Genomic DNA, 19,604 nt, shown 5'->3' with positions numbered 1-19,604 from the left:
GAGGCAGGGTCTGCAATTCAGAACGTACGATGTCCCGTTTCGCAGGGCTCTCTGACGGATTATCTGAAGGGCAATATTATCAGCTGGAATGAGCTCTGCCATGTTGCAGAAACAATGGCCCGTGGCTTATCCTACCTACATGAAGATGTCCCTTGGTGCAAAGGTGAAGGACACAAACCTGCTATAGCACACAGGTATGGCCCCTTTTGTTGGCACTGTTCAAGGGCTGTGTTCAAATGTTCACAGCCTCTTTGAAATGATGCTGTTGATTGGAGGATGAGATTGTGCTTGTAGGAAGTAAATGCCTTTTAACCTAACATGTCCTATGCTAAGACAAGAATTTTTTTTGACCACGTATGAAATGGTGAAGGGCAAGTAACCAGCAGCTTGTCTGTGAAACAGTTGGTATGGTTGGTAGTGGTTTATGGAAAATGTCTGAAAGGGTAGGTGCTTCTCTCTTCCATCACTTCTTCTCCTGTCCTATAGTGGGAAGGGAAATTTGGTTGCTGCAGAGCTGCTCTTTCAAAGGACTGTGCTTAAATCCGTATATTTCTGTGGCTGTACCAAGATTCTGATTTTTCTCTTAAGTATTTTAGACTGATAACTCCTCTATCTTCCCACAGAGCTTTTGATCATTAGGTAGGAAAAGGAGAAAATGTAGAAATGCAGAAAATGGCTGCTGTTTATTTTTCACTGTAGTTTTGTAGTGCCCAAATCATGCCAGGAGGTCCCTCTTAGACCTCTTGGCACACACTTCAACCCACCCGGGTGGCAGCACCACGGGGACAGCAAGAATCCAGAAACCAGTGGGTAAAACCATTCTTATTGCAACAATACTTGTTTTAGCCCTTCTCTGCAGTCCCATGTTGCCTGCCCTGGGCTAAAGCATTGCTACCAAGCTGTTTGCTAGTGGCACAGCAGGAGGGCGGAGTTTTCCAGAAGGGATTTCTGTGGGCTACACACTGTACTTCCCTTCCACCCACCACATTTCATCTGGCAGGGATTTAAACCGCAGGACCAGCTGCAGCAATTTGCACCCGATCTAGCGGGGCTGTCTTCATGTACGGCAGAGGTAATCCCTGTTTGTTCAGGGGTGTCCCTGCCCCCAAAACAGCCCCCCTCCCCGAACCTGAAGGCATCTGAGGGCTGTTGAAAGAGCCTGCAGCTGCCTTTGTGCTGCTCCTGGAGCTGACCCCTGTGTCCCTGACATTTGTCCCTGTGGAATAAAAGCAGTGGTTTATACATGAAAATTCCTGAGGGTGGGGGGCAGAGAAAGGCTATAGAAAGGCTTTAAAGCAACAGATCATGCTCATTAGTGTCCCCAGCCAGTCAGCAAATGATAAAAGATGGAGAATGCACCATTTGTGTGAATTTAGCACATACCTAGGGAAGAGGGATTTCAGGACACAGGGGATTTCCCTTGGATTACCCCACTCCTTTTAGTTCTATTTTTGTTTTAAAGGAAAACACCAAATACATTTTAAGTAAGGGTGGGTGGGTATTTTTTGAATGGCTTCACACAATGCGAGCTGGAGTTGCCAGGTGGGACTCCCCGAATCACTGCTGGGCAGGGGTTCAGCCAACTCCTTCCTTACCAGCCCCCGGCACTACAAGGAGGATTAAGGTTACGGGATCGCTGCTTGGAGCGAAAGTGCCCCCACGTGGAAGCTGAAAATAAAACCTTCGGTGTCCGAATTGAGTTAATGCACCCATCATTCATGGGCCGCTCACTCTCTTACTCCCTAGTTTGAAACATCACATGGAAAAGGATATATTCTTCTTTTCAGGTCACTTTGGTTTATCAGTGACCATTTTAGGCTGGTCCAATGCATACGGTGTTAGTGGGAGGTCTACTTGGCATGGGTTGGATCAGGTCTATCTCCCTGTCCTGGACATGTGACCATTGCAGCTCATACTTGCCAGCTCAGGGTGGTTTGTGGAAGGAAGGAAAGCATGGAAAAATGGGGAAATGTATGGAAATAAGAGGAAAAAAGGAAGCACAAAGGGAAATGCCTGCATTGTGTGTCAGAATGTAGTTGATAACTGTTGCAGAGGGCAGTGTGGGTGAACAACAGCCAACACTCATACAGTACTCCTGGCTTGTATCCTCACTTTGCTTTGGAAACGTATCATTCAGGCAAACTGTCTAATCATTTTGGTGTGGTCTTTGTTGAGCCACTGTTCTGCAAAAATCCCATGCACAGTTTGCACCATCCCGGACGGCGCAATCCCCTAATGCTGACGGAGCAAAGGGGTTTATCTGTGTCATTAGATGATGGCTGTTTTCTAAGCCCGTGGGGATACTGCTATAGCATGGAAGCAGTCAGTCTCTAAGATGGCAGGTGTTAGATAAATGGTGGTTTTTTGTGGGTAATGGAGGGGTACAAATGTTTTGCAGGCTCTGCAGAACTGTGCTGTGTCCCTAGAAACCCCTGAGGTGATGGAGGCTGGTTTCTGCTGGGATTCCCTGGCTGTATAATGTCTCCAACTTCACACTCACTTCCCCCATTTTAGTCCTCAAGGCAGAAATGCCCATCACTCTGTGTGTAGCTTAGAAAGGAAAAATCCTTTTTTTCCTGATTTTTTTTTTAAGCTCAGACTCAGGGGCTGGATGATACAGGATAGTTTTTGCTGTGGTGCTTGGAGTTGGTGCTCTGGCATCCGAGGCCGCAGCAAGCAGCTCTTCTCTATGGTGTCTAGCAGTTTCTCTCTTCCCAAAGAATTTTGACAGGTCTCTCCAGTGCAGAACAATTGTATCTGCCCTCATTAATTATTTTGTGCAGGCCTGCAATGTCCTGCAATCAGCAGGGTCACCGAGTGAATTGATGATAGGGAAATTATAATGCTGAGCATACAGGACAATTGCCATCTGCTGTCTAAGGTCTGTAATTTAATTAGATTGCCAAGCATTCCTTTTCAGATGAAAATGTGGGAAGCCCAGGGAACAGAGCTGGACTGGTTAGGCATCTTAGTGTGACCCTCCTCCACTACCCCCTTCCAGCCCCTGCAGATTTACCTGAGCTGCCCTGAAGCAATCCTGCTGCAGCACAAGACTGACACAAATGTGCCCTTAAAGCCACCTTCAAGCACAGAACCACCATCTCTCCTGCAAATGCTTACACCTGCCTGTCAGCTGCCCGCTGTGATCCTGACAGCTAGTCTGAGTGTGGGTTCACCCCCTTTCCTGCTTGCTTTCCAACCCTCCAAATTCTCCAGGGAACACTGATCCAGCAATTAAAACATAAGTGTAATAGATGACTATGGTGAAAGTCTGTTGAAGTGTGTAGTCAGGGTGAAGAGAGTCCCACCAGCATCTGCTAATTTCCAGCAAGATCTAATTTTGTAGAGAGGAGCAAACATGCTTACTAGGATAAAGAGTAAGTGCACCCCCCTTAACCTGTCTTGCATTTGTTGTTGGGCGTGAGAAATAGAAGAAGTGCACAGAGGTGAGTGGTCCACAGCTGGTGCTCAGAGCAAGAAAATAGTGCCTTATGCTGCCTGCTTTAATTAAAATACCCCCTTCGTATCAGTCCTTGCTTTTATTTTGAGGTCAATTCAGTGTAGCCCTCAGCTGACTCTGTGCCAGGCAGTACAGGGCTGCTCTGTTGTGTTTTGGGGACACGGGCAGCTGAATATGCCAGCACTGGTCCTGCCGGGAAGCTGGGGAAGAAGGGAAGGAGCTGATTTACTGGGGGCTGCTAAGCTTATAGACTTAAAACGTGGTGTGTTGCAATGTGATTTAGACGCGTGTCATAATAAACCTGTCCCAAACTTGTTTCTTGGCTTCTTCCTAGGGACTTCAAGAGTAAAAATGTCTTGCTGAAGAACGACTTGACAGCAGTGCTGGCCGATTTTGGACTAGCTGTACGATTTGAGCCTGGAAAACCTCCAGGGGACACTCATGGACAGGTAATCATTATCTTTAACAATAACATTTTAAAAACTTGGGCTCCTCAGGAGTGGGGAGGTAATCTGTATAGATGCATTTAATTCTCTTTGAAATATGTTTTCCCTAAAAGCTTGTGCTCAGACATAAATTCCAGGAGCTGCTTTGATCTAGGTGAGTAGGGAGAGCACTCGGACCCTCCCGACTCCTTTGCAGGCGGAGTCCCTGGCCTTGGGGCAGGCAGCTTCTTCCTTCGAAAACAGGACATGCTGACTCTTTGTTGTCTTGGTGTTAAATATTAATACTCCTAAAATTATTCATTTAATTTTAAGAATTCAGCAAGGCTGGCTGCTTGGGTGACCTTTAGCAATGGCAGATCTTGTGAGCTGACTGCGCGCTGTAGAAACAATTCTCTACATTTTTATGGGTTCTTAATTTTCTGCCTTTGTGTTGAGGCAAGTGGCCTCTTGTTCTGCTCTCATGCCAGGGCACAGCAAGGCCAGCATCCCCTTTGTGTGCCTCCAGGGTTTTATGAGTACCCCATCTCCAATGCAGTCCTGCTTCTTTTTTGCCTTTATCTCAGGAGTGAACAGCTTTCTGGTTAGCCAGCCCCCAGCTTTCCTCATTTTTTCCCTCTTCATTTGGGCTTTTCCAGTATTTTCCATACCTTTTCGTGTCCTGGCTTCCCTCTGTCCCTGCTGCCTCAGGTAACAGCAAGATGAGAATTTCCTAAAGGAAAATATTAAAAGCATTTCAGTTCTTATGTTAAAAAGGTAGGTTTTGTCCTTGCTCTGCTCTCCACTCTCCTACATTAAGGGCTATAATTCTGCCATGGATATAACCACAACCACATGAGAAGCTCAGGATGGCTCTGCTTGGACTAAACACAACAAGGCACTATAACAACAACTGAATCCCCTCCAAGCTAGAGGGGATCTTTAATGGACCACAGAAAGCCAGAGCAGGGTAGACTTCACAGGGTTCAAGCTTTATTTCTCCTGTGGATGCAGGAGCCTTGTTTTATCCAGGGCTGTCAATCCACCACCTTTTCCTATCATTTCAAGATGCATCAATTTTGCTTTTTTTTTTTAATATATATATATTTTTAATATATTTAATGCTTTTTTAGTGAAAGGGGATTGAACTTCCAATGACTATGATAACCAAATCTGACTTGACTTCAGGGTATTATATATATGCATCTCCAAAGACAGCATTTTCTCATGCAGCATGTGCTGCTGGAACAGCAATGGGATGCAGAGGAGGCAGGATTTCATCTGTACTGACCCCACCATTCTGAATTTATATTAGACCTGTAGCCTATGCTAAATGAGTATCACACAGATAGCTGTGCACTTTAGCTTTTTCCTTTATGTAGCTTACCTAGACTCAAGTGATCTTAATGAGAATCTGTGTCAGAAAAAGCAGGCCCCTTTTGCTTATTTTTCAACTGAAGTGCAACTTTAGCAAAAGTAGCCTTTAGGCTGATGAAACCAGCTGTCGTTCGTCTCCTACCAGCAGAGGCTGATGGGCACAACTGGACAGTAACTTGAGTTGTTTTTTATCTCCATATAGGTGGGAACAAGGAGGTATATGGCTCCCGAAGTGTTAGAGGGAGCAATCAACTTCCAGCGAGATGCCTTCCTGAGAATAGACATGTATGCAATGGGACTGGTGTTGTGGGAGCTAGTCTCCAGATGTAGAGCAGTTGATGGTAAGAATAAAGCTCGTCTCTTCCCTGGGGAGGGCTCTGTTTCAGCATGGTTTAGTGGCCCAGAGAATGAGCCTGACTTTGTTTAAAAAAATCTAAAATCAATGGCATATTTTTAGTAAGCAGCTAACCTGTTGTTCACTTGCTTGTCTTTTATTCTAAGCTGCCGTTCTCTGTAGATAATAATCTTCATAGTGTTCAAGTCTCCAGATCTTTTAACTACATTGCAAATTGGCTGAGAACTCAGAGGAAGATGGTGTAGGTGATTCCTCCATCAGTGGTGGGTGTCCTTTAGTCCTGAGCCTGCTCTGTGCTGCTCTCCATGGCACTCTGCATTCTTGTATGTGCCAGGGCAGGCTTTGAGCTCTGTAGGAGCTGTGCTCAGCTTTGGCTTGTCTGTCACACCCCACTTCTGCAGGGCAGTGTGGTAGCCTGAATGGAAAGCTCAAAGTGAAACACTTCCGTGAAACAGCAAGAACACAGGGCTGGAAGGATCTTCCTGAGCCAGCAAGCCCACTTCCCTGCTGTCAGAAGTTGTTACATATTAATCTTTGACTTCTGCTGATCAAGCTCTCTCCTTGTTTCTTGTTCCATCTATGACTTCAGAGGATCTCACTTTCTGCTGAATGATCTGAGAGAATGAACTTCTTAGTCATCTCCTTTCCTAGGTTTTATATCCTAAAATGGTGCTGTAAGATAGGGCATCTTTTCTGTCTGCATAGCACATCTGCCCACTGGTGACACTCTTGCCATTTGCAGGGCCTTGACACTCTGGTCAGGGAAGCAAGGATTTTGTAATAGTAGTTCTAAGGCTGCTTGCTTCAAATTCTCTCTTCTTGTATAGATATGGGTGCTCTGGATTGAATATCAAGTTCATAAGTTAATAGTACTTCACCTGACCTTCAGATGTTTTTGTTAGTATTACATTAGGAACCAAGGAGCTTGATTATAATTAGGATGTCTGCACAGGTGTGTGGTAAGAGAAGACCTCTTCTGCAAAAAAGTAATATCTCACCAGATAAAATGCTGGAGGAGCAGGGAGGTAGGACAGAGTGGGGTGACACAGTGGTGCCCATTTCACTCATGTAGGGATAACCCTTCACTGTTGAGGCCCCTCAAATATCCACTTGTATTTTTGCTTGTCATGTTTGTGATCTCCTTCCAACTCTTCTCAGGCAGCAGCTGGCCAAGATACTCACAGCACAGTTAAATCAACGGGAAGGATTCTTTTGGGATGATAGGGAATTACACTCAACCTCATCTGCACTTCTAGCTCAGAAGTGATGTTGTGTAAACAGCAGATTTGGCTCGGAGATCACCCATGCAGCTCTTCATCACCTTGAATTCCTCTTGATGGAAGAGGAAAGGAAGGTCGTGCCATCCACTGGAATGAGTGTTTCAGTTTTGTTTAGTGACTGGCATTGTGTCAACAAGAATAATGATAAACTGGTTTAGTGATTTTGTTTTTTTCAGAGTGCCTAAATCTGATGTTGTTGGTGTCACAGCTCTTGACCAGCAGAAGTGGTCAGCTTGTTTATTTTAGTCTGGAAAGGCCCTCTTGAAATATCTCCACTCTTAAAAGATGTCACTCTTGCTACTGAGAAACCATAAGTGATGCTGTGGAACACCCTGAAAAGCCCATCAGTTAAGCTGGGCTACTGTTTGTGAGGGGGCATCTACTCGTTGCCAGAAGCCAAATGACCTTCAATAAGCAGAAGTTCCTGCTGCCGTCCAGCATCTGCACTGATACTCATGACAGTTTTTCATTCCCATGGCCCAGGGCAGTTCACAGCCATAACTGGTATAATTCAAGCATTCAGAAATCATTTTGCACTTAGGAGTGGGCACGTGGGACAAGTGCATCTGGCTCCAGTGTGTCAGGGCTGACTGGAGTCTCTATGAACAAGCCAGATCACAAAGGAAGAAATTATAAGTATTTCCTATGCTTGACCTCAACAGTGCCTAAAATGAAATTATGCTCATGCTGAAACCTTCCCCTAGGTTATTGTGTGTTGAATTGCTATGCTAAAATGTAAGGAGGATGGGCTGATTCACTCTTTTTATTAAAATAAATCACAGACTACCTGGCAAGCCGCTTTAAGGAGAGCAGTGGGATAGGGAAGCCCAGCTGAGGGTTCAGATCCGTAACTTGATGAGGTGGAAAATGCTTTGGCCAGACAAGCAGTGGGGACAACAAAGTCTTTTCTACAGGAGGAATGTCAATCGCATTTGTCTGCAATGACATGTGAACTTCAGGCTTTGCTGTAGTGGGTTGAGATTGCTCTGGAGCCACAACTCACTCATGCATGAGGAGGACATGGCTCTGCAGAGGACATTTCTGTACTAACCTGGTTCTCCATATGCACCTTAGGTCCAGTGGATGAGTACATGCTGCCTTTCGAAGAAGAAATAGGTCAGCACCCATCCCTTGAGGACCTGCAAGAAGTGGTGGTTCACAAGAAGATGCGTCCTGTGTTCAAAGATCACTGGCTGAAACACCCCGTACGTCCCTCCTGGTTAATGGTGGAAAATGTTTTCCTGTGTGATGGGAACAAAGGATGTGGTTATGCATCCCTTGTTAGCTCCAGAGGGAAGCTAACCATTCCACTCTGGTGCATGGTCCTGCTCCCTGGTGCCAGAGAGAGTCAGTGCTGGAGAATGAGGGGTTGCTCAACACCTTCATGCTCCCTTTCCATTTGTGCCTTGTATTTAGAGGGTAAACCAGCTGATTTTAAGTCAGCCAGTGCTGAATGTGGAGCCTGTGGTGGTTTAGTAGGACTCCTTTAATATGGTGAAAGAAAGGGAAATAAAGTCCCTTTCGTTAAGAAAAAGAAAACAATCTATATCATCAGAGACATTTTTCTCACAAGCTAGATAGTATGCAAGACTTGGCATAATTTTTTGATGAAAAATTAATTAGACATGAAGGCAAGCAGACAATGAAGCAAAATGCAGTGTGGGTTTCCCAGAGATAATTTCAGGCTTGTGTTTTCAATAGAAGAGGTGGTGTTTTTTCAGACTGGGAAACTGAGCAGATGATGAAATCTCAAAGGGCTTCAGTAGGAAGCTAAATGCCTCTCTATTCTGGCCAAACTGCCATGGTTTTGGTTAGACTCAGGTGTACTATTTAATTGCCTAGAAGTCAAGGAGAGTTGTGGGTTGTAGATAAGGATGAAGGTTCTGGTTCAAATGAGGGTTCAAGTAAGAGCTGTGCTCTTCCAGCAGTGTTAAATCCAGTAATTTTGGGACTATCTACAGAAGTGATTGCAAACAAAGCAATGGTTTTGTGGTAACAGATAATGGTGCTGCCCGTTCTCATGGTTTTATCATGGGAATATTTGATATCTTGTGTTTTAAAGCTTTAACTGCTGAATCTCAGGGTGTATTTTGATATTAAAAAAGTACTTTTGGGGCTATGAAAAAAAAAGCTGGATGTGGCCAAGCCCAACATCCATAGAAAGCAGAAGCTTGAAACCTGAAAATATGTTTAGTGTAATTTTTAAAGTTAATCTCATGGGAATTTGGGTACCATGGAGAAATTATTCAAGAGAGCTGATTCTGCCCCTCTACTCTGCCCTGGTGAGACCTCACCTGGAATACTGTGTTCAGGTCTGGTGCTCCCAACACAAGAAAGTTGTGGACCTGTTGGGACGTGTCCAGAGAAGGGCCACAAAAGTGATCCAAGGGTTGGAGCAGCTCTCTGATGAGGACAGGCTGAGGGAGTTGAGGTTGTTGAGTCTGAAGAAGAGAAGGCTCCGGGGGTCCTTATAGTGGCCTTTTCAGTACCTGAAGGGGGCCTACAGGAAAGCTGGGGAGGGACTTGTAGTGAGAGGACAAGGAGTAATGGTTTTAAACTGAAAGAAGAGAGATTAAGGATAGGGATCAGGAGGAAATTCTTTAGTGTGAGCGTGGTGAGACACTGGAACAGGCTGCCCAGAGAAGCTGTGGAGCCCCATCCCTGGAAGCGTTCAAGGCCAGGTTGGATGGAGCTCTGAGCAGCCTGATCAAGTGGGAGGTGTCCCTGCCCATGGCAGGGGGGTTGGTGATCTTTAAGATCCCTTCGAACTCAAACCATTCTATGATTCTGCGATACTTAGTTTTAGTTTACAGCATTGAGCTGCGTTAAGTGGGACCTCCCCATCCGCTGCAAAGGCAATCCTTGAAGCCGACTTGGTTGCTGAAGGTGCTTTTCCCCTCCTTTGTCGTCCTCAGGGCTTGGCGCAGCTCTGCGTGACCATCGAAGAGTGCTGGGACCACGACGCGGAGGCTCGGCTCTCGGCGGGCTGTGTCGAGGAGCGCATCGCGCAGATCCGCAGATCCGTCAACGGCACTACCTCGGACTGCCTCGTCTCCATCGTCACCTCCGTCACCAACGTGGACTTGCCGCCCAAAGAGTCTAGTATCTAAGTCCTGGTTCGCTTTTTGTCTTTCCAGACTCAGTGGATTTAAACAACAACGAAAAAAAAAAAGAGAAAAAAAAAAGAAAAAGAAAGAAGGAAAAAAGTTTAAAAAAAAAAACCCACCACACAAAAAAAAACCAAACCCAAACAAACAAGAAACACAAAAATCCAACAAACACATGAATGCAGCTGCTATTTTATCTTGACTTTTTATTATTATTGTTGTTATTATTATTATTATTATTTTGGATTGGATCAATTTTACCAGCACATTGCTCTACTGTATTAAAAAAAAAAAAAAAGACATTTCAGCAAGCATTCAGGTGCCGACTAATGAATGCAGAAAAGGTGCAGGTACCTCAGAACCTCAACAAACTCACTTCAGTTGTTTTTACTTCATTCAGTTTTCTGGGTTTCTCTTTATCCATCTGTCTTCTGAGTGGAGCATCTGTGACATAAAGGAAAACCAACAACCATCTTAGAAAACGCAATGCTGCAAACTGTGGAGGAAACTTAAGACTGTTATCTAAAGAACACACCTTCCTCAAAAGGATTATTTTTTTTTTTCCCCGTTTTGTTTTGGTTTTGGTTTCAGTTTCTTTTTTATTTTTTGGAAGTGAGCTTCAAGAAAAACAAACAGCAGATGTGTCTTTTACGGATCTAACGGGTGTCATTGTAACATGGAGAAAAAAAGTGACTGGGCGGAGAATGTTAATTCTTGATGGTAGAATTGAAGGGGGGAGCGTAGAATAGGGGTGGGGAGAGTGACGTTGGACTTGGCAGCATTTGGGGAAACATCATTTGCTATGGAGCTACTTCTCAGGTAACCATTAGAGGAGGGGAAGGACATTTCTGGGCAGAGTATTAATAGCTGCAGCGTATGGAGAAAGCGGAGTCAAAGAGCCAGGGGTTGTAGAGCAGGATGCTTGTTCTTTCTTCCTCCAGTATCCTGGGCTTGGGTGGTAAAGGAACAAACCAGAACTGAAATTACCTTTTATTTTCGACTCCGGGTGGTAGTGGGCAGGAATGCTTTCAAGCAGTGTAATCAGAAGATGGGAAAGTCTGTGCTCAGAGGCAATTTGGTTAAATACTAGAAGATGAGAAAATTTTTGCATCTCACTTTTGGTGCGAGTCAGTTCAGTAAGTTTGGCCTTGGGGTTGATTATCTGTCAGCCCAAGCTACCAGTGCAGGTGGTAGAAAGAGAAAAACTGTGAAAACTAGCTCTCTAATTTTATTTTTTCCTTATTCATTTGGAGTTGGGAGGGGGTGGAAGTACCTGAACCAGTGGCAGATGGCTCCTGTAGCATCTGAGAAGCCTATGAACTGCCCGAGTGCAGGCTGCAGAGGCAATGAGCAGCAGCAGGGAATATCCCAGCATCTCTCCCACAGGTTTCTTTGACACAGCTTTCTCCTTACTCTGTGACAAAACTTTTGTCTTCAAGTGGTGCATATTCTAAAATACCATTACTCTTATGAACGCCATAAACTCGCTCTAGTCAGTGAATGTTCCTAATGCTGCTGATTCAACATTGAAATATTTTTTTAATTTGCAAAACATGCAATGTTTAAAAAAAAAAAACACAAAAAAAACCTAAAAAAAAGAAAAGAAATATACCACAAAACACACACACACATATACAAATGTTACGTGGCTTCCGAGGTTTAAACTGAAAAAAATGAAAAACTTCATGACCACAGACCACCTCAAACCAGAAATACCTCAGAATTTTCTACTTGTATGAGTTTTATTATATATTTTGTTAGTTGTGTTGTCTTGTAGTAAGTATATTTTAATGTAAGTTGGCTTTTATGACAAGGGAGTTTTAAAAAAAGAAAAAAAAGAAAAAAAGTTCCAAAATCTTTTAGGAAGTGCTACCATTTTTTTTGTTTGTTTTATAAAGCACCATTGTAAATAACTATATACAGTTGTAGAATAACTGCCTATATAAGGTACCTGGGCATTATTCACTCTTATTTGTGAAGGCTGTTTCCATTCTGTTATTTTTTTGGTCTGTTTTAGTGAAAGGACAGTACATCTTTTTTTTTTTTTTTTTTTCCTTTTTGTTCTGTTTTCTTTTTATTTTTTTTTTATTTTGAATATACCATGAATTCTGTGTCTTGCTAGGCTGACAAAGTTATGTCCATTGGATGGCCAGAACTTCTAAATATTTCTTTGTGTTAAGCCAAAATCCAGTCCTGAACTAATCACCCTTAAACAGTGTAAAAAGTCTGTATTATAGAAATGAATTGGACTTCTTGACACTGCCAAATTGTCAGCGTGCACCCTTGCACAGATATAATTTATTAAGCAGACAAAAATCACTAATTGGAAAAAAAATATAAAGAAAATTAAAATATATTTCTTGAAAAATATAGCTTTAAAACCTACAGGTCACAAATGAGGACACGCTCCTGTATCTTGAAGAGACATTAAGATTATTGCCTTAATTTGTCTATCTGAATAAAGTCTTAACCTATTCTTTCAAGTTACTGAATGTATAGTGCATATTAGTTTGTACACGTGTAACTGTATTTCCGTGTGTAGGTTTGGAAGTTTCTGTTTTTGATGTGCTTCTGTTGAGAACACCTTGACAAAACCAGACAGAATGATACCATTTTGTCCAGCTGATGTCCCCAGTGGTGGTTGGCATCTTTGGGCCTGATGCTGCAACTCACCTATGCTTAGCATTAAGTGTGTAGGTAGCTCTTGTGGTGTCATGACTTAAGGCACTCGCTTAATGTTAAGCATAGTCATCAAGGTGTGCGGGATCAGTATTTGTTCATGTTTAATACATTTCTGCACTGAGATTTATATAAAAATGTGACTATGTTTTAGAAGTGAAGTGATGTGAGGGTTGGGGTGGAGCGTAGAGCAGTTAAGTCTGAGTGAATACTTGTTTCGAGGTGGGCTTGCTCCCATTTCCCTGGGAATGGGAGCCAGCTCATAGTCCTGCAGAAAGAAAAAAGCTGTACTGTCTTTTACCTGTTAATATCTGTTTGCTGTTCTGGATTTTTTCCTTCAGCATGATGTATTATGGCTAAAACAGGCTTATTACAGCAGTTGCTTTTTTATCCTGATTTCTTTAAGAAGCTTTAAAGTATTTATTGAAAGTGCCATATGATTTTAATAGCCTATTAGACAGTCTCTGAAATCTTCTCTTTTGAGGAAGCATAAATGGAAATTCTCACATGTAGCTTATCTTTCTGTGGGGAACTGCACGACCAAACAAACCTTGACCAAATGTCAATTGTGAAGTATTACATCTTCCCTCGTGTAATGGTTCCTTATAGATCATCTTGTCAACAGGATTCAGAAACTGATTTTAAAAAGCATTTCCAAAATTGTGTGTGTGCTCAGTTACAAATTTTAAATGTGTGTAGGTATGTGTGTCTTGCTGTCGCAGCAGAGAAAGAAATCCTGAACGTTTGCATATTTACAAGCTTGTGCCAGTTTAGCTAAAGGTGTTCATTTAAACTGGTCTTCATTTATTTTATTAATGAAGACAAGCTCTGATTAGCTTATTGGTCTTTCAACACTTGAGCTGTCAAGCAAATAGTTTCCTCACTGCTAATCTAGCATTTGAACTCTCATTGACAACATGATTTTGGTTCTGCTCAGTACTGCAGAGGCTTTTCCAAGTTGGCAATCAGGCACATCCATAGGTGTAGCTGTAATAAGCAATTGCAGCTCTTCTTAACACTCCCTTGAATATGATGGGTACGACACCTCTTAAGCACTAAATTTCACTTCCCATTCAGACTTGGAGGAAGTAGAACTTCAAAATCTTTGCTGCAGAATTGTCGTTCACCTTCCTCTTATGGTGGCTCTTCTGTGAATCTTAACCTTGAATATCCTGGTTTAAAAGTCTCCTTGACTTTAGGAGCTGGGATTCCTGTCTCTCCAGTGTAACTCCTTTTATGAATTAATTGCACTGGCTGGGTTGGTTTCCTAGGTGGAGGAAGTTTGAGTTTACATTTTGAAACTGGAAATAACCACAGGAACTAAAATGGCTTTGTTTTTTCTGTTGGTTGATTGGTTTTTTTGAGTTGAAAGAGCTGTGACTTGTTAATGAAATTTCAGTAGCACAGCAAGGCTGGAAACGGCACGTGGTTCATGTTGAAATGTGTGTGCATGTTATAGATGGCTATAAACCAGTCTAACTATTTAACTGCTACATCCAACTACAGGCTAAACTAGTCTAACTACTAAGTAGTACCAGGCTTATTATGGGTAAGGATTTCAGCTAGTCCTGATCATAAAGTTTTCTCCATTTAAGACAAAACCACTTTTTATTCTGCCTCATTCTTCAGCTGAATTTCTCTTTCAGAATATGCTGTGCTAGGTAAGGTTACCGCTATGGAAGTGCCAACACACTTGTCTATGTTTGTTTCAAAGAGAAGGTCGGTGAGTGTCCCCTAGAAACTCCACTGCATTTTCCTTGGATTCTCCTGACTTGTTGCTTTTTCCACTTGAAGTTGCTGGTTTTTGGTAGAAGCAGCAGAAGCCTTGGGTCTACTCAGTGTGACGTTGCTGGGGTGTATTTCCAGGTCAGGCCTTGCTATTAGGAATCCTGATCCCCCTTAATACCACAGTACAGAAACCGGAGAAGACACGTTTCATTCCTCTTGTGCTGCTCGCTAGGCAGACTGTTGCCCCGTTTCACAGGGGAAAAGATCTGGTTTCGCTTAGTATGGGAGAAACTCATGTTGCAGAGGAAGGTGCTGGTTGCTACTGTTGGGATAGTGCTGTTGCTGCAATCCTCTTCAAGCCACACTGCGAGAGAAGTTGCTAAGCAGGAAGTGTCCCGCCAACTATTATCACTTTTACATACAGAGTATTGTTTGGTAACATTGTATATAAAATAGACTATATAATAGAGGAAAATAAGGACATTTTGACTTTTTTACTTTTGGGGAAAAATATATATATATATATTTTAGTTACATATACAAACAAAAATTCTACATTGTGTGAAAATTCTTTTATACCACAAATTATTTTTGTAATGTCTACTATGTTTCTGCAGGGAAAAGGGAGAAATGTCTGTGTACGCACAGCAAATAAATAAATATATATTAAAAATATTTAAATTATGTGTGCACTACATCAACGTCTAGAGGATAGAACAAGTTTAGTCTGAAACCAGTTTGAGGAGCAAGTTTGGATGTACTTAGACGTGCTTTGAGGATGGCACCGAGTATAAGGTTAGGTTATCTTGAATGTCACATCCCTTCTGCTAAAGATGCTTATTGCTTTTCTGTGACCATCTTCAGTTTAACCAGGAAGAGTTTTTTCATTATTCATGCGAGTATCCATGTGTGAGCAGTGTGTCCTTTGGCATATGCCATGATGCTGCAGTGAGTTGTGAAGTCAGGGTGTTAAGAATTTTCTTCAGACCAAATAGCCAGGCTGATCTTGCTCGCTGCCGTATCCGTTTATAGCAGCTGTGTCTGCTGCATTGACAATATGATCTGTAAGGAGCTGTTGCCAGTAGAGTCCTGATAAAACCAATTCCTAGAAGTTCCTTCTCTCTGAGGTGACACAACTAATCAGGCTTCACCAGAACATGCAGATATGTGCTCTGTGTTCCCAAGGTCAGCTTTCACGGTCTTGGTCAAAGGCACTAAAGGGAAGAAGCACTGTCTTGTCCAAAGTCCTACTTTAAAAGAGAGCATTCCAAATGTGTGCAACCGATCCAAGATATTTCCAAAAGTATTAAAGAAAGCAAATTAAAATTATTCTTTTCACTTAAGCTAACTTTTCCCTTTGGACCAGAAATTCACACTGATCTTTTTGATTCCCTAAACCTTGACAGCACAGTGTCAGCAGGGTAAGAGTTATTGAAAAAAGCTTTAAACCAAACAATACATAGTGCTGTCTTGAAGCCAGTTGGACAGTGAAATCAGTGCTTAAATGACTCCGAGCAGGCTCCTGCAGTTGCTGAGTCCCATCTGTGTTCTTGGTGAATTCCTGGCCCCATGGAAGCCATGGGGAGACTCGCCATCCAATTTCAGCAGGACCATGAGCGCGCATGCGTTCCTTCCTGGAGCACTTTCTAAACACACCTGGTCCCTTACGTGAGACTTCTTTTTAAAAACTCTATATTGAGGGTGACGCTCGGTTCCCTGATTGAAGTAATAACCTCTTGAGTAAGCAGTAATCCTTTTTGTTGGGACACTTCCACAGAAAGAGATCACACTTGTGTTATGTCTATCCAGCTGTTCTGAAATGTAATGCTATTCTGTTGTGCCTTTATTTTTCCATGTAAAAGCAACTGCTGTAAGCTTTCTTTTATTTTCTTTTTACTAGTTTTTTCTGTCTGAAAAAACAGTTTTCATTGTCCAGCTGTTATTTCTGGATGCAGTCTGTGATCCAGGTATTTCAAGAACCAATTACCTCAAACCTCATGTTAAACAGTGTTGCTATCTGGATTCTCCTTGATACTACAATATTAAAACATACACAAACAGGAACCTTGCTATGTATGGGTGTTTATATATATGTATCATATACCTATATATGATACATATATATATAAATGAAAGTGATCCCCAAGGACTGAAGGAAAAAAAAACTTTTGTTTTCCAGCGTTGAAACCAGAAGCTCTCTAATGGCATTGTGCTGGATATAGATCAAGAAAGTGTTTTCTGAAAAGTGCTTCCTTTGTTAGCCTTTTATTTCAGTATTTAAATGGGCAGATGATGTGATCAAAACACTACTTCTGCTTTTTTTTGGCCTATTTTGAAGCAGAGGCCTCTTAATCTTTCCAGTTGTTAAAAAAACCCACAATGCCTCAGTGTGTAACATTTCTGTAAGGCTAGTATTGCAAAATTTTAGCATGTTCTGGGAAAACTCCATAGCTTTTGGTTTTTTTGTGAAAAGAAAGGTATTCTCCACACTATATTCAACTGTTTGACTGATGTGAGGAACTGAAGTTTAACCAGTAACCATCCTAGACAATTAAAATATTAATTCTTTAGTCATTAGGGTCTCTGCATTACCACCCTGTAAAAAACAAAACACACACAACAAAGAAAAAAAACCACAACAACCCAAACCAAAATTCAACCATGGCAGAGGAGGAGGAGGTTGGAGCATTTCATAGCTCCTGAAGGTGGACTTGGCACCAGAGCAATGTGTTGGGAAGACCTAGATCCTCTCTGGCCCTTTTTCCAACAGCCTTCTCCCAAGAATCTTGTAATAAAAGCAGACCTTTAACCACAGTGACTTCTTAGTGGTACTTTGCTGAAGAGAATTCTGTTCAGGATGTATTTCCTGGGGAGAAAAAAAAACCCAAAACAACAAAAAATTAGACAATTAATGTTTTACTGTACATGTTCCCCTCTCAAATACCTGTTTTTTAAAAATATATCCATGTAGCTGTATCCATTACAGTCTGTATTTTACTTGGACAAAATAGTAGATTTCCAATCCAAACAGTAATGAATTTGCTATTCCTGGTAATTAATTAAATTAATTAATTACTGGCAATTGATTGCTAATAACTTACTAGTAACAGACGAAAATGGAAAGTTTCTCTTTCCCCTCAACTGTCTAATATTTCTGTGGCTATTGATGGTTTATGGTTATCTTTGGTAAAACATGTATAAAAGGACTAAAATCTCCCAGAAGGAGGCATTTTGCAATGCTGCTGGCCTTCCAATGGAATAATTATGATGCAAAAGTCATAGGAAAAACTATGATGCTGGAGGATGAGAATTGAAGGAGGTGGTTACTGCAAACTAAGTAACATTCTTGGCTTCAGTTCTATGCCGTAAATCCGCACAATGCCATTGTCAATCTGCTCCAACTATCTTGCTTATGAATTCTGCATGATCCTCATGGTAGAGTTGAAAGGCTGATCTTTCACCTGTTAATATTTTCACATTCGTCCTTAAGTTTGACAAATTTTATACTGTAAAGTTGACTTAAGTACAGTTTGATGTCAATTCTTGTGGAAAGAGCTTTCTGCATGTAACCTTGGACCCATACAGTTAAACAACACAGCATAGTACAAAACTCACAAGAAAATATTTTGGCACCAGCAGAAAGAAATCTCACCCTACCCATTTGTCATTTCAAACCATCTTATTGTAAGTTTTACCAGCTACTTCTAAATTTGTGCTTTATTTAAAGAAATAAAATAAAAATCCTAAGACTTGTCTAGCGTAGTGAAATATGTGTATATCAGTTTTAGGATAAATAGCTAAGTCTTATTACGCTGTGTTACTTAACTTGTATATATAGAGTATACATAAGAGTTTGCAGTAACCTGTTTCTCCAGGATTTCCAGTTTGAATGGATTTAAACTCAAACTATGAGATTAAGTAAATGATGTAGAAGATTGCAGAATGAACCAAGTGTAAATTACAGGAAGCTCTATCAGATGGCGAAATAATTTTTAAAGAGTCTTTTGGTCCTTGGCTCAAATTCAATAAGTACTGTTTGTATACCAAGATATGTGAAATGTAAATGTTGTAGGTTATATTTCACTCTTGTAGCTATAAAAAAAATATAGAACAGAGATAGCTTGTACTACTGAGTTAACAAAAGTTATACTAAAGTATCCGGTTAAAGAAAAAAAGTATACAGAGAGTTAAGCTCGTTGCTGTAACCCCTTCTGGATTGAAGTGTGCTGATTTTTTATATATGTATATTATATATATATATTCTGCAAAAGTGTATATATATATAAAATGTATATATATAAAATGGCCTAAAGCAGACATCCGTTGTATTGCAGTTATGAAATGAAGACATTTTTGCAAGAACATTGTATCATAGTTCATGAATTTGCAGTGGATCTTTGTTCCTTTTTACTGTGGTATTTTAGAAATGAGTCTCAAGTTTGAAATTAGATCTGCTAAGTTGGAGTTTTGCTGCTTCAGCTTTGCACTGGGTGTCCGAATAAACCAGTATGAATGTAGTATTTGCCCTGTGTGAAGCAGCCACACCCCAACAGATAGGAGGAAAAAACCTAGAAAGAACTATTTCAAGTTTATCTTTTTGTATATGAAAATAAACAGTAAATTACAAGTAACTGCTTCTCTTGTTGGTGCGATGTTAAAAATCATTGTTCTTTTATTGTCTTTGGCATCTAGCTGGAGTATTTAATTTTTTATAGAAGAATGTTTTGGTGTTTTAATGGTATCTCTTCTGTCCAAAATCTCTAACAAGGTCCCTGCAGAGGCATAGCTAAGACTATGTAGAAGCTCTACTTCTACATATCATTTGCTAATTCCTCTAAAGGCAAGAGGGAATAAACTGAAATTGCTGCATCCTTTTAAAGGTGTTGCCTCTTGGAGCACTGTGATAACACTGCTTATCATTCCCAGCAAAGAATTATTCACACAGAGCATGATGTGCATATTAAATGGTATCAATACCACATCCATCATAGCTGCAACTGCCAGTGATGGGGACATTAAGCTAAATCCTAGGATCTTGCAGTGAGGTGTCTGCCATTCCTTTCCACCAGCTTGAGTAGAGGAGCAAAGCAGACAATGAGGAACAGGGATCATCAGCTAAAGGGTTTCAACCTGATTTACAAAAGCTGGCCTGCTAATACCTCAACAGTTAGCTGCTGGAAGTGAGAGTTTCACTGC

At 41.5% G+C, this 19,604-nt stretch overlaps 1 protein-coding gene across 1 annotated transcript in view; it reads left to right on the top strand.

Moving 5' to 3' along the window:
• Positions 1 to 19,039, top strand: part of ACVR2B (activin A receptor type 2B) — a 105,315-nt gene extending 86,276 nt beyond the window's left edge. Inside the window, exons 7-11 of the mRNA XM_051611169.1 lie at positions 46 to 194; positions 3,795 to 3,909; positions 5,462 to 5,600; positions 7,969 to 8,099; positions 9,810 to 19,039. Coding sequence (XP_051467129.1) covers positions 46 to 194; positions 3,795 to 3,909; positions 5,462 to 5,600; positions 7,969 to 8,099; positions 9,810 to 10,004 — 729 coding nt within the window. The 3' untranslated portion in view covers positions 10,005 to 19,039. The remainder of the gene's footprint in view (positions 1 to 45; positions 195 to 3,794; positions 3,910 to 5,461; positions 5,601 to 7,968; positions 8,100 to 9,809) is intronic.
• The last annotated feature ends 565 nt before the right edge of the window (positions 19,040 to 19,604 follow it).

Source organism: Apus apus, chromosome 2, assembly GCF_020740795.1.
Source record: "Apus apus isolate bApuApu2 chromosome 2, bApuApu2.pri.cur, whole genome shotgun sequence".
In the NCBI taxonomy this organism is placed as follows: Eukaryota; Metazoa; Chordata; class Aves; order Apodiformes; family Apodidae; genus Apus; species Apus apus.
This window is presented reverse-complemented; position numbering and strand designations above follow the sequence as displayed.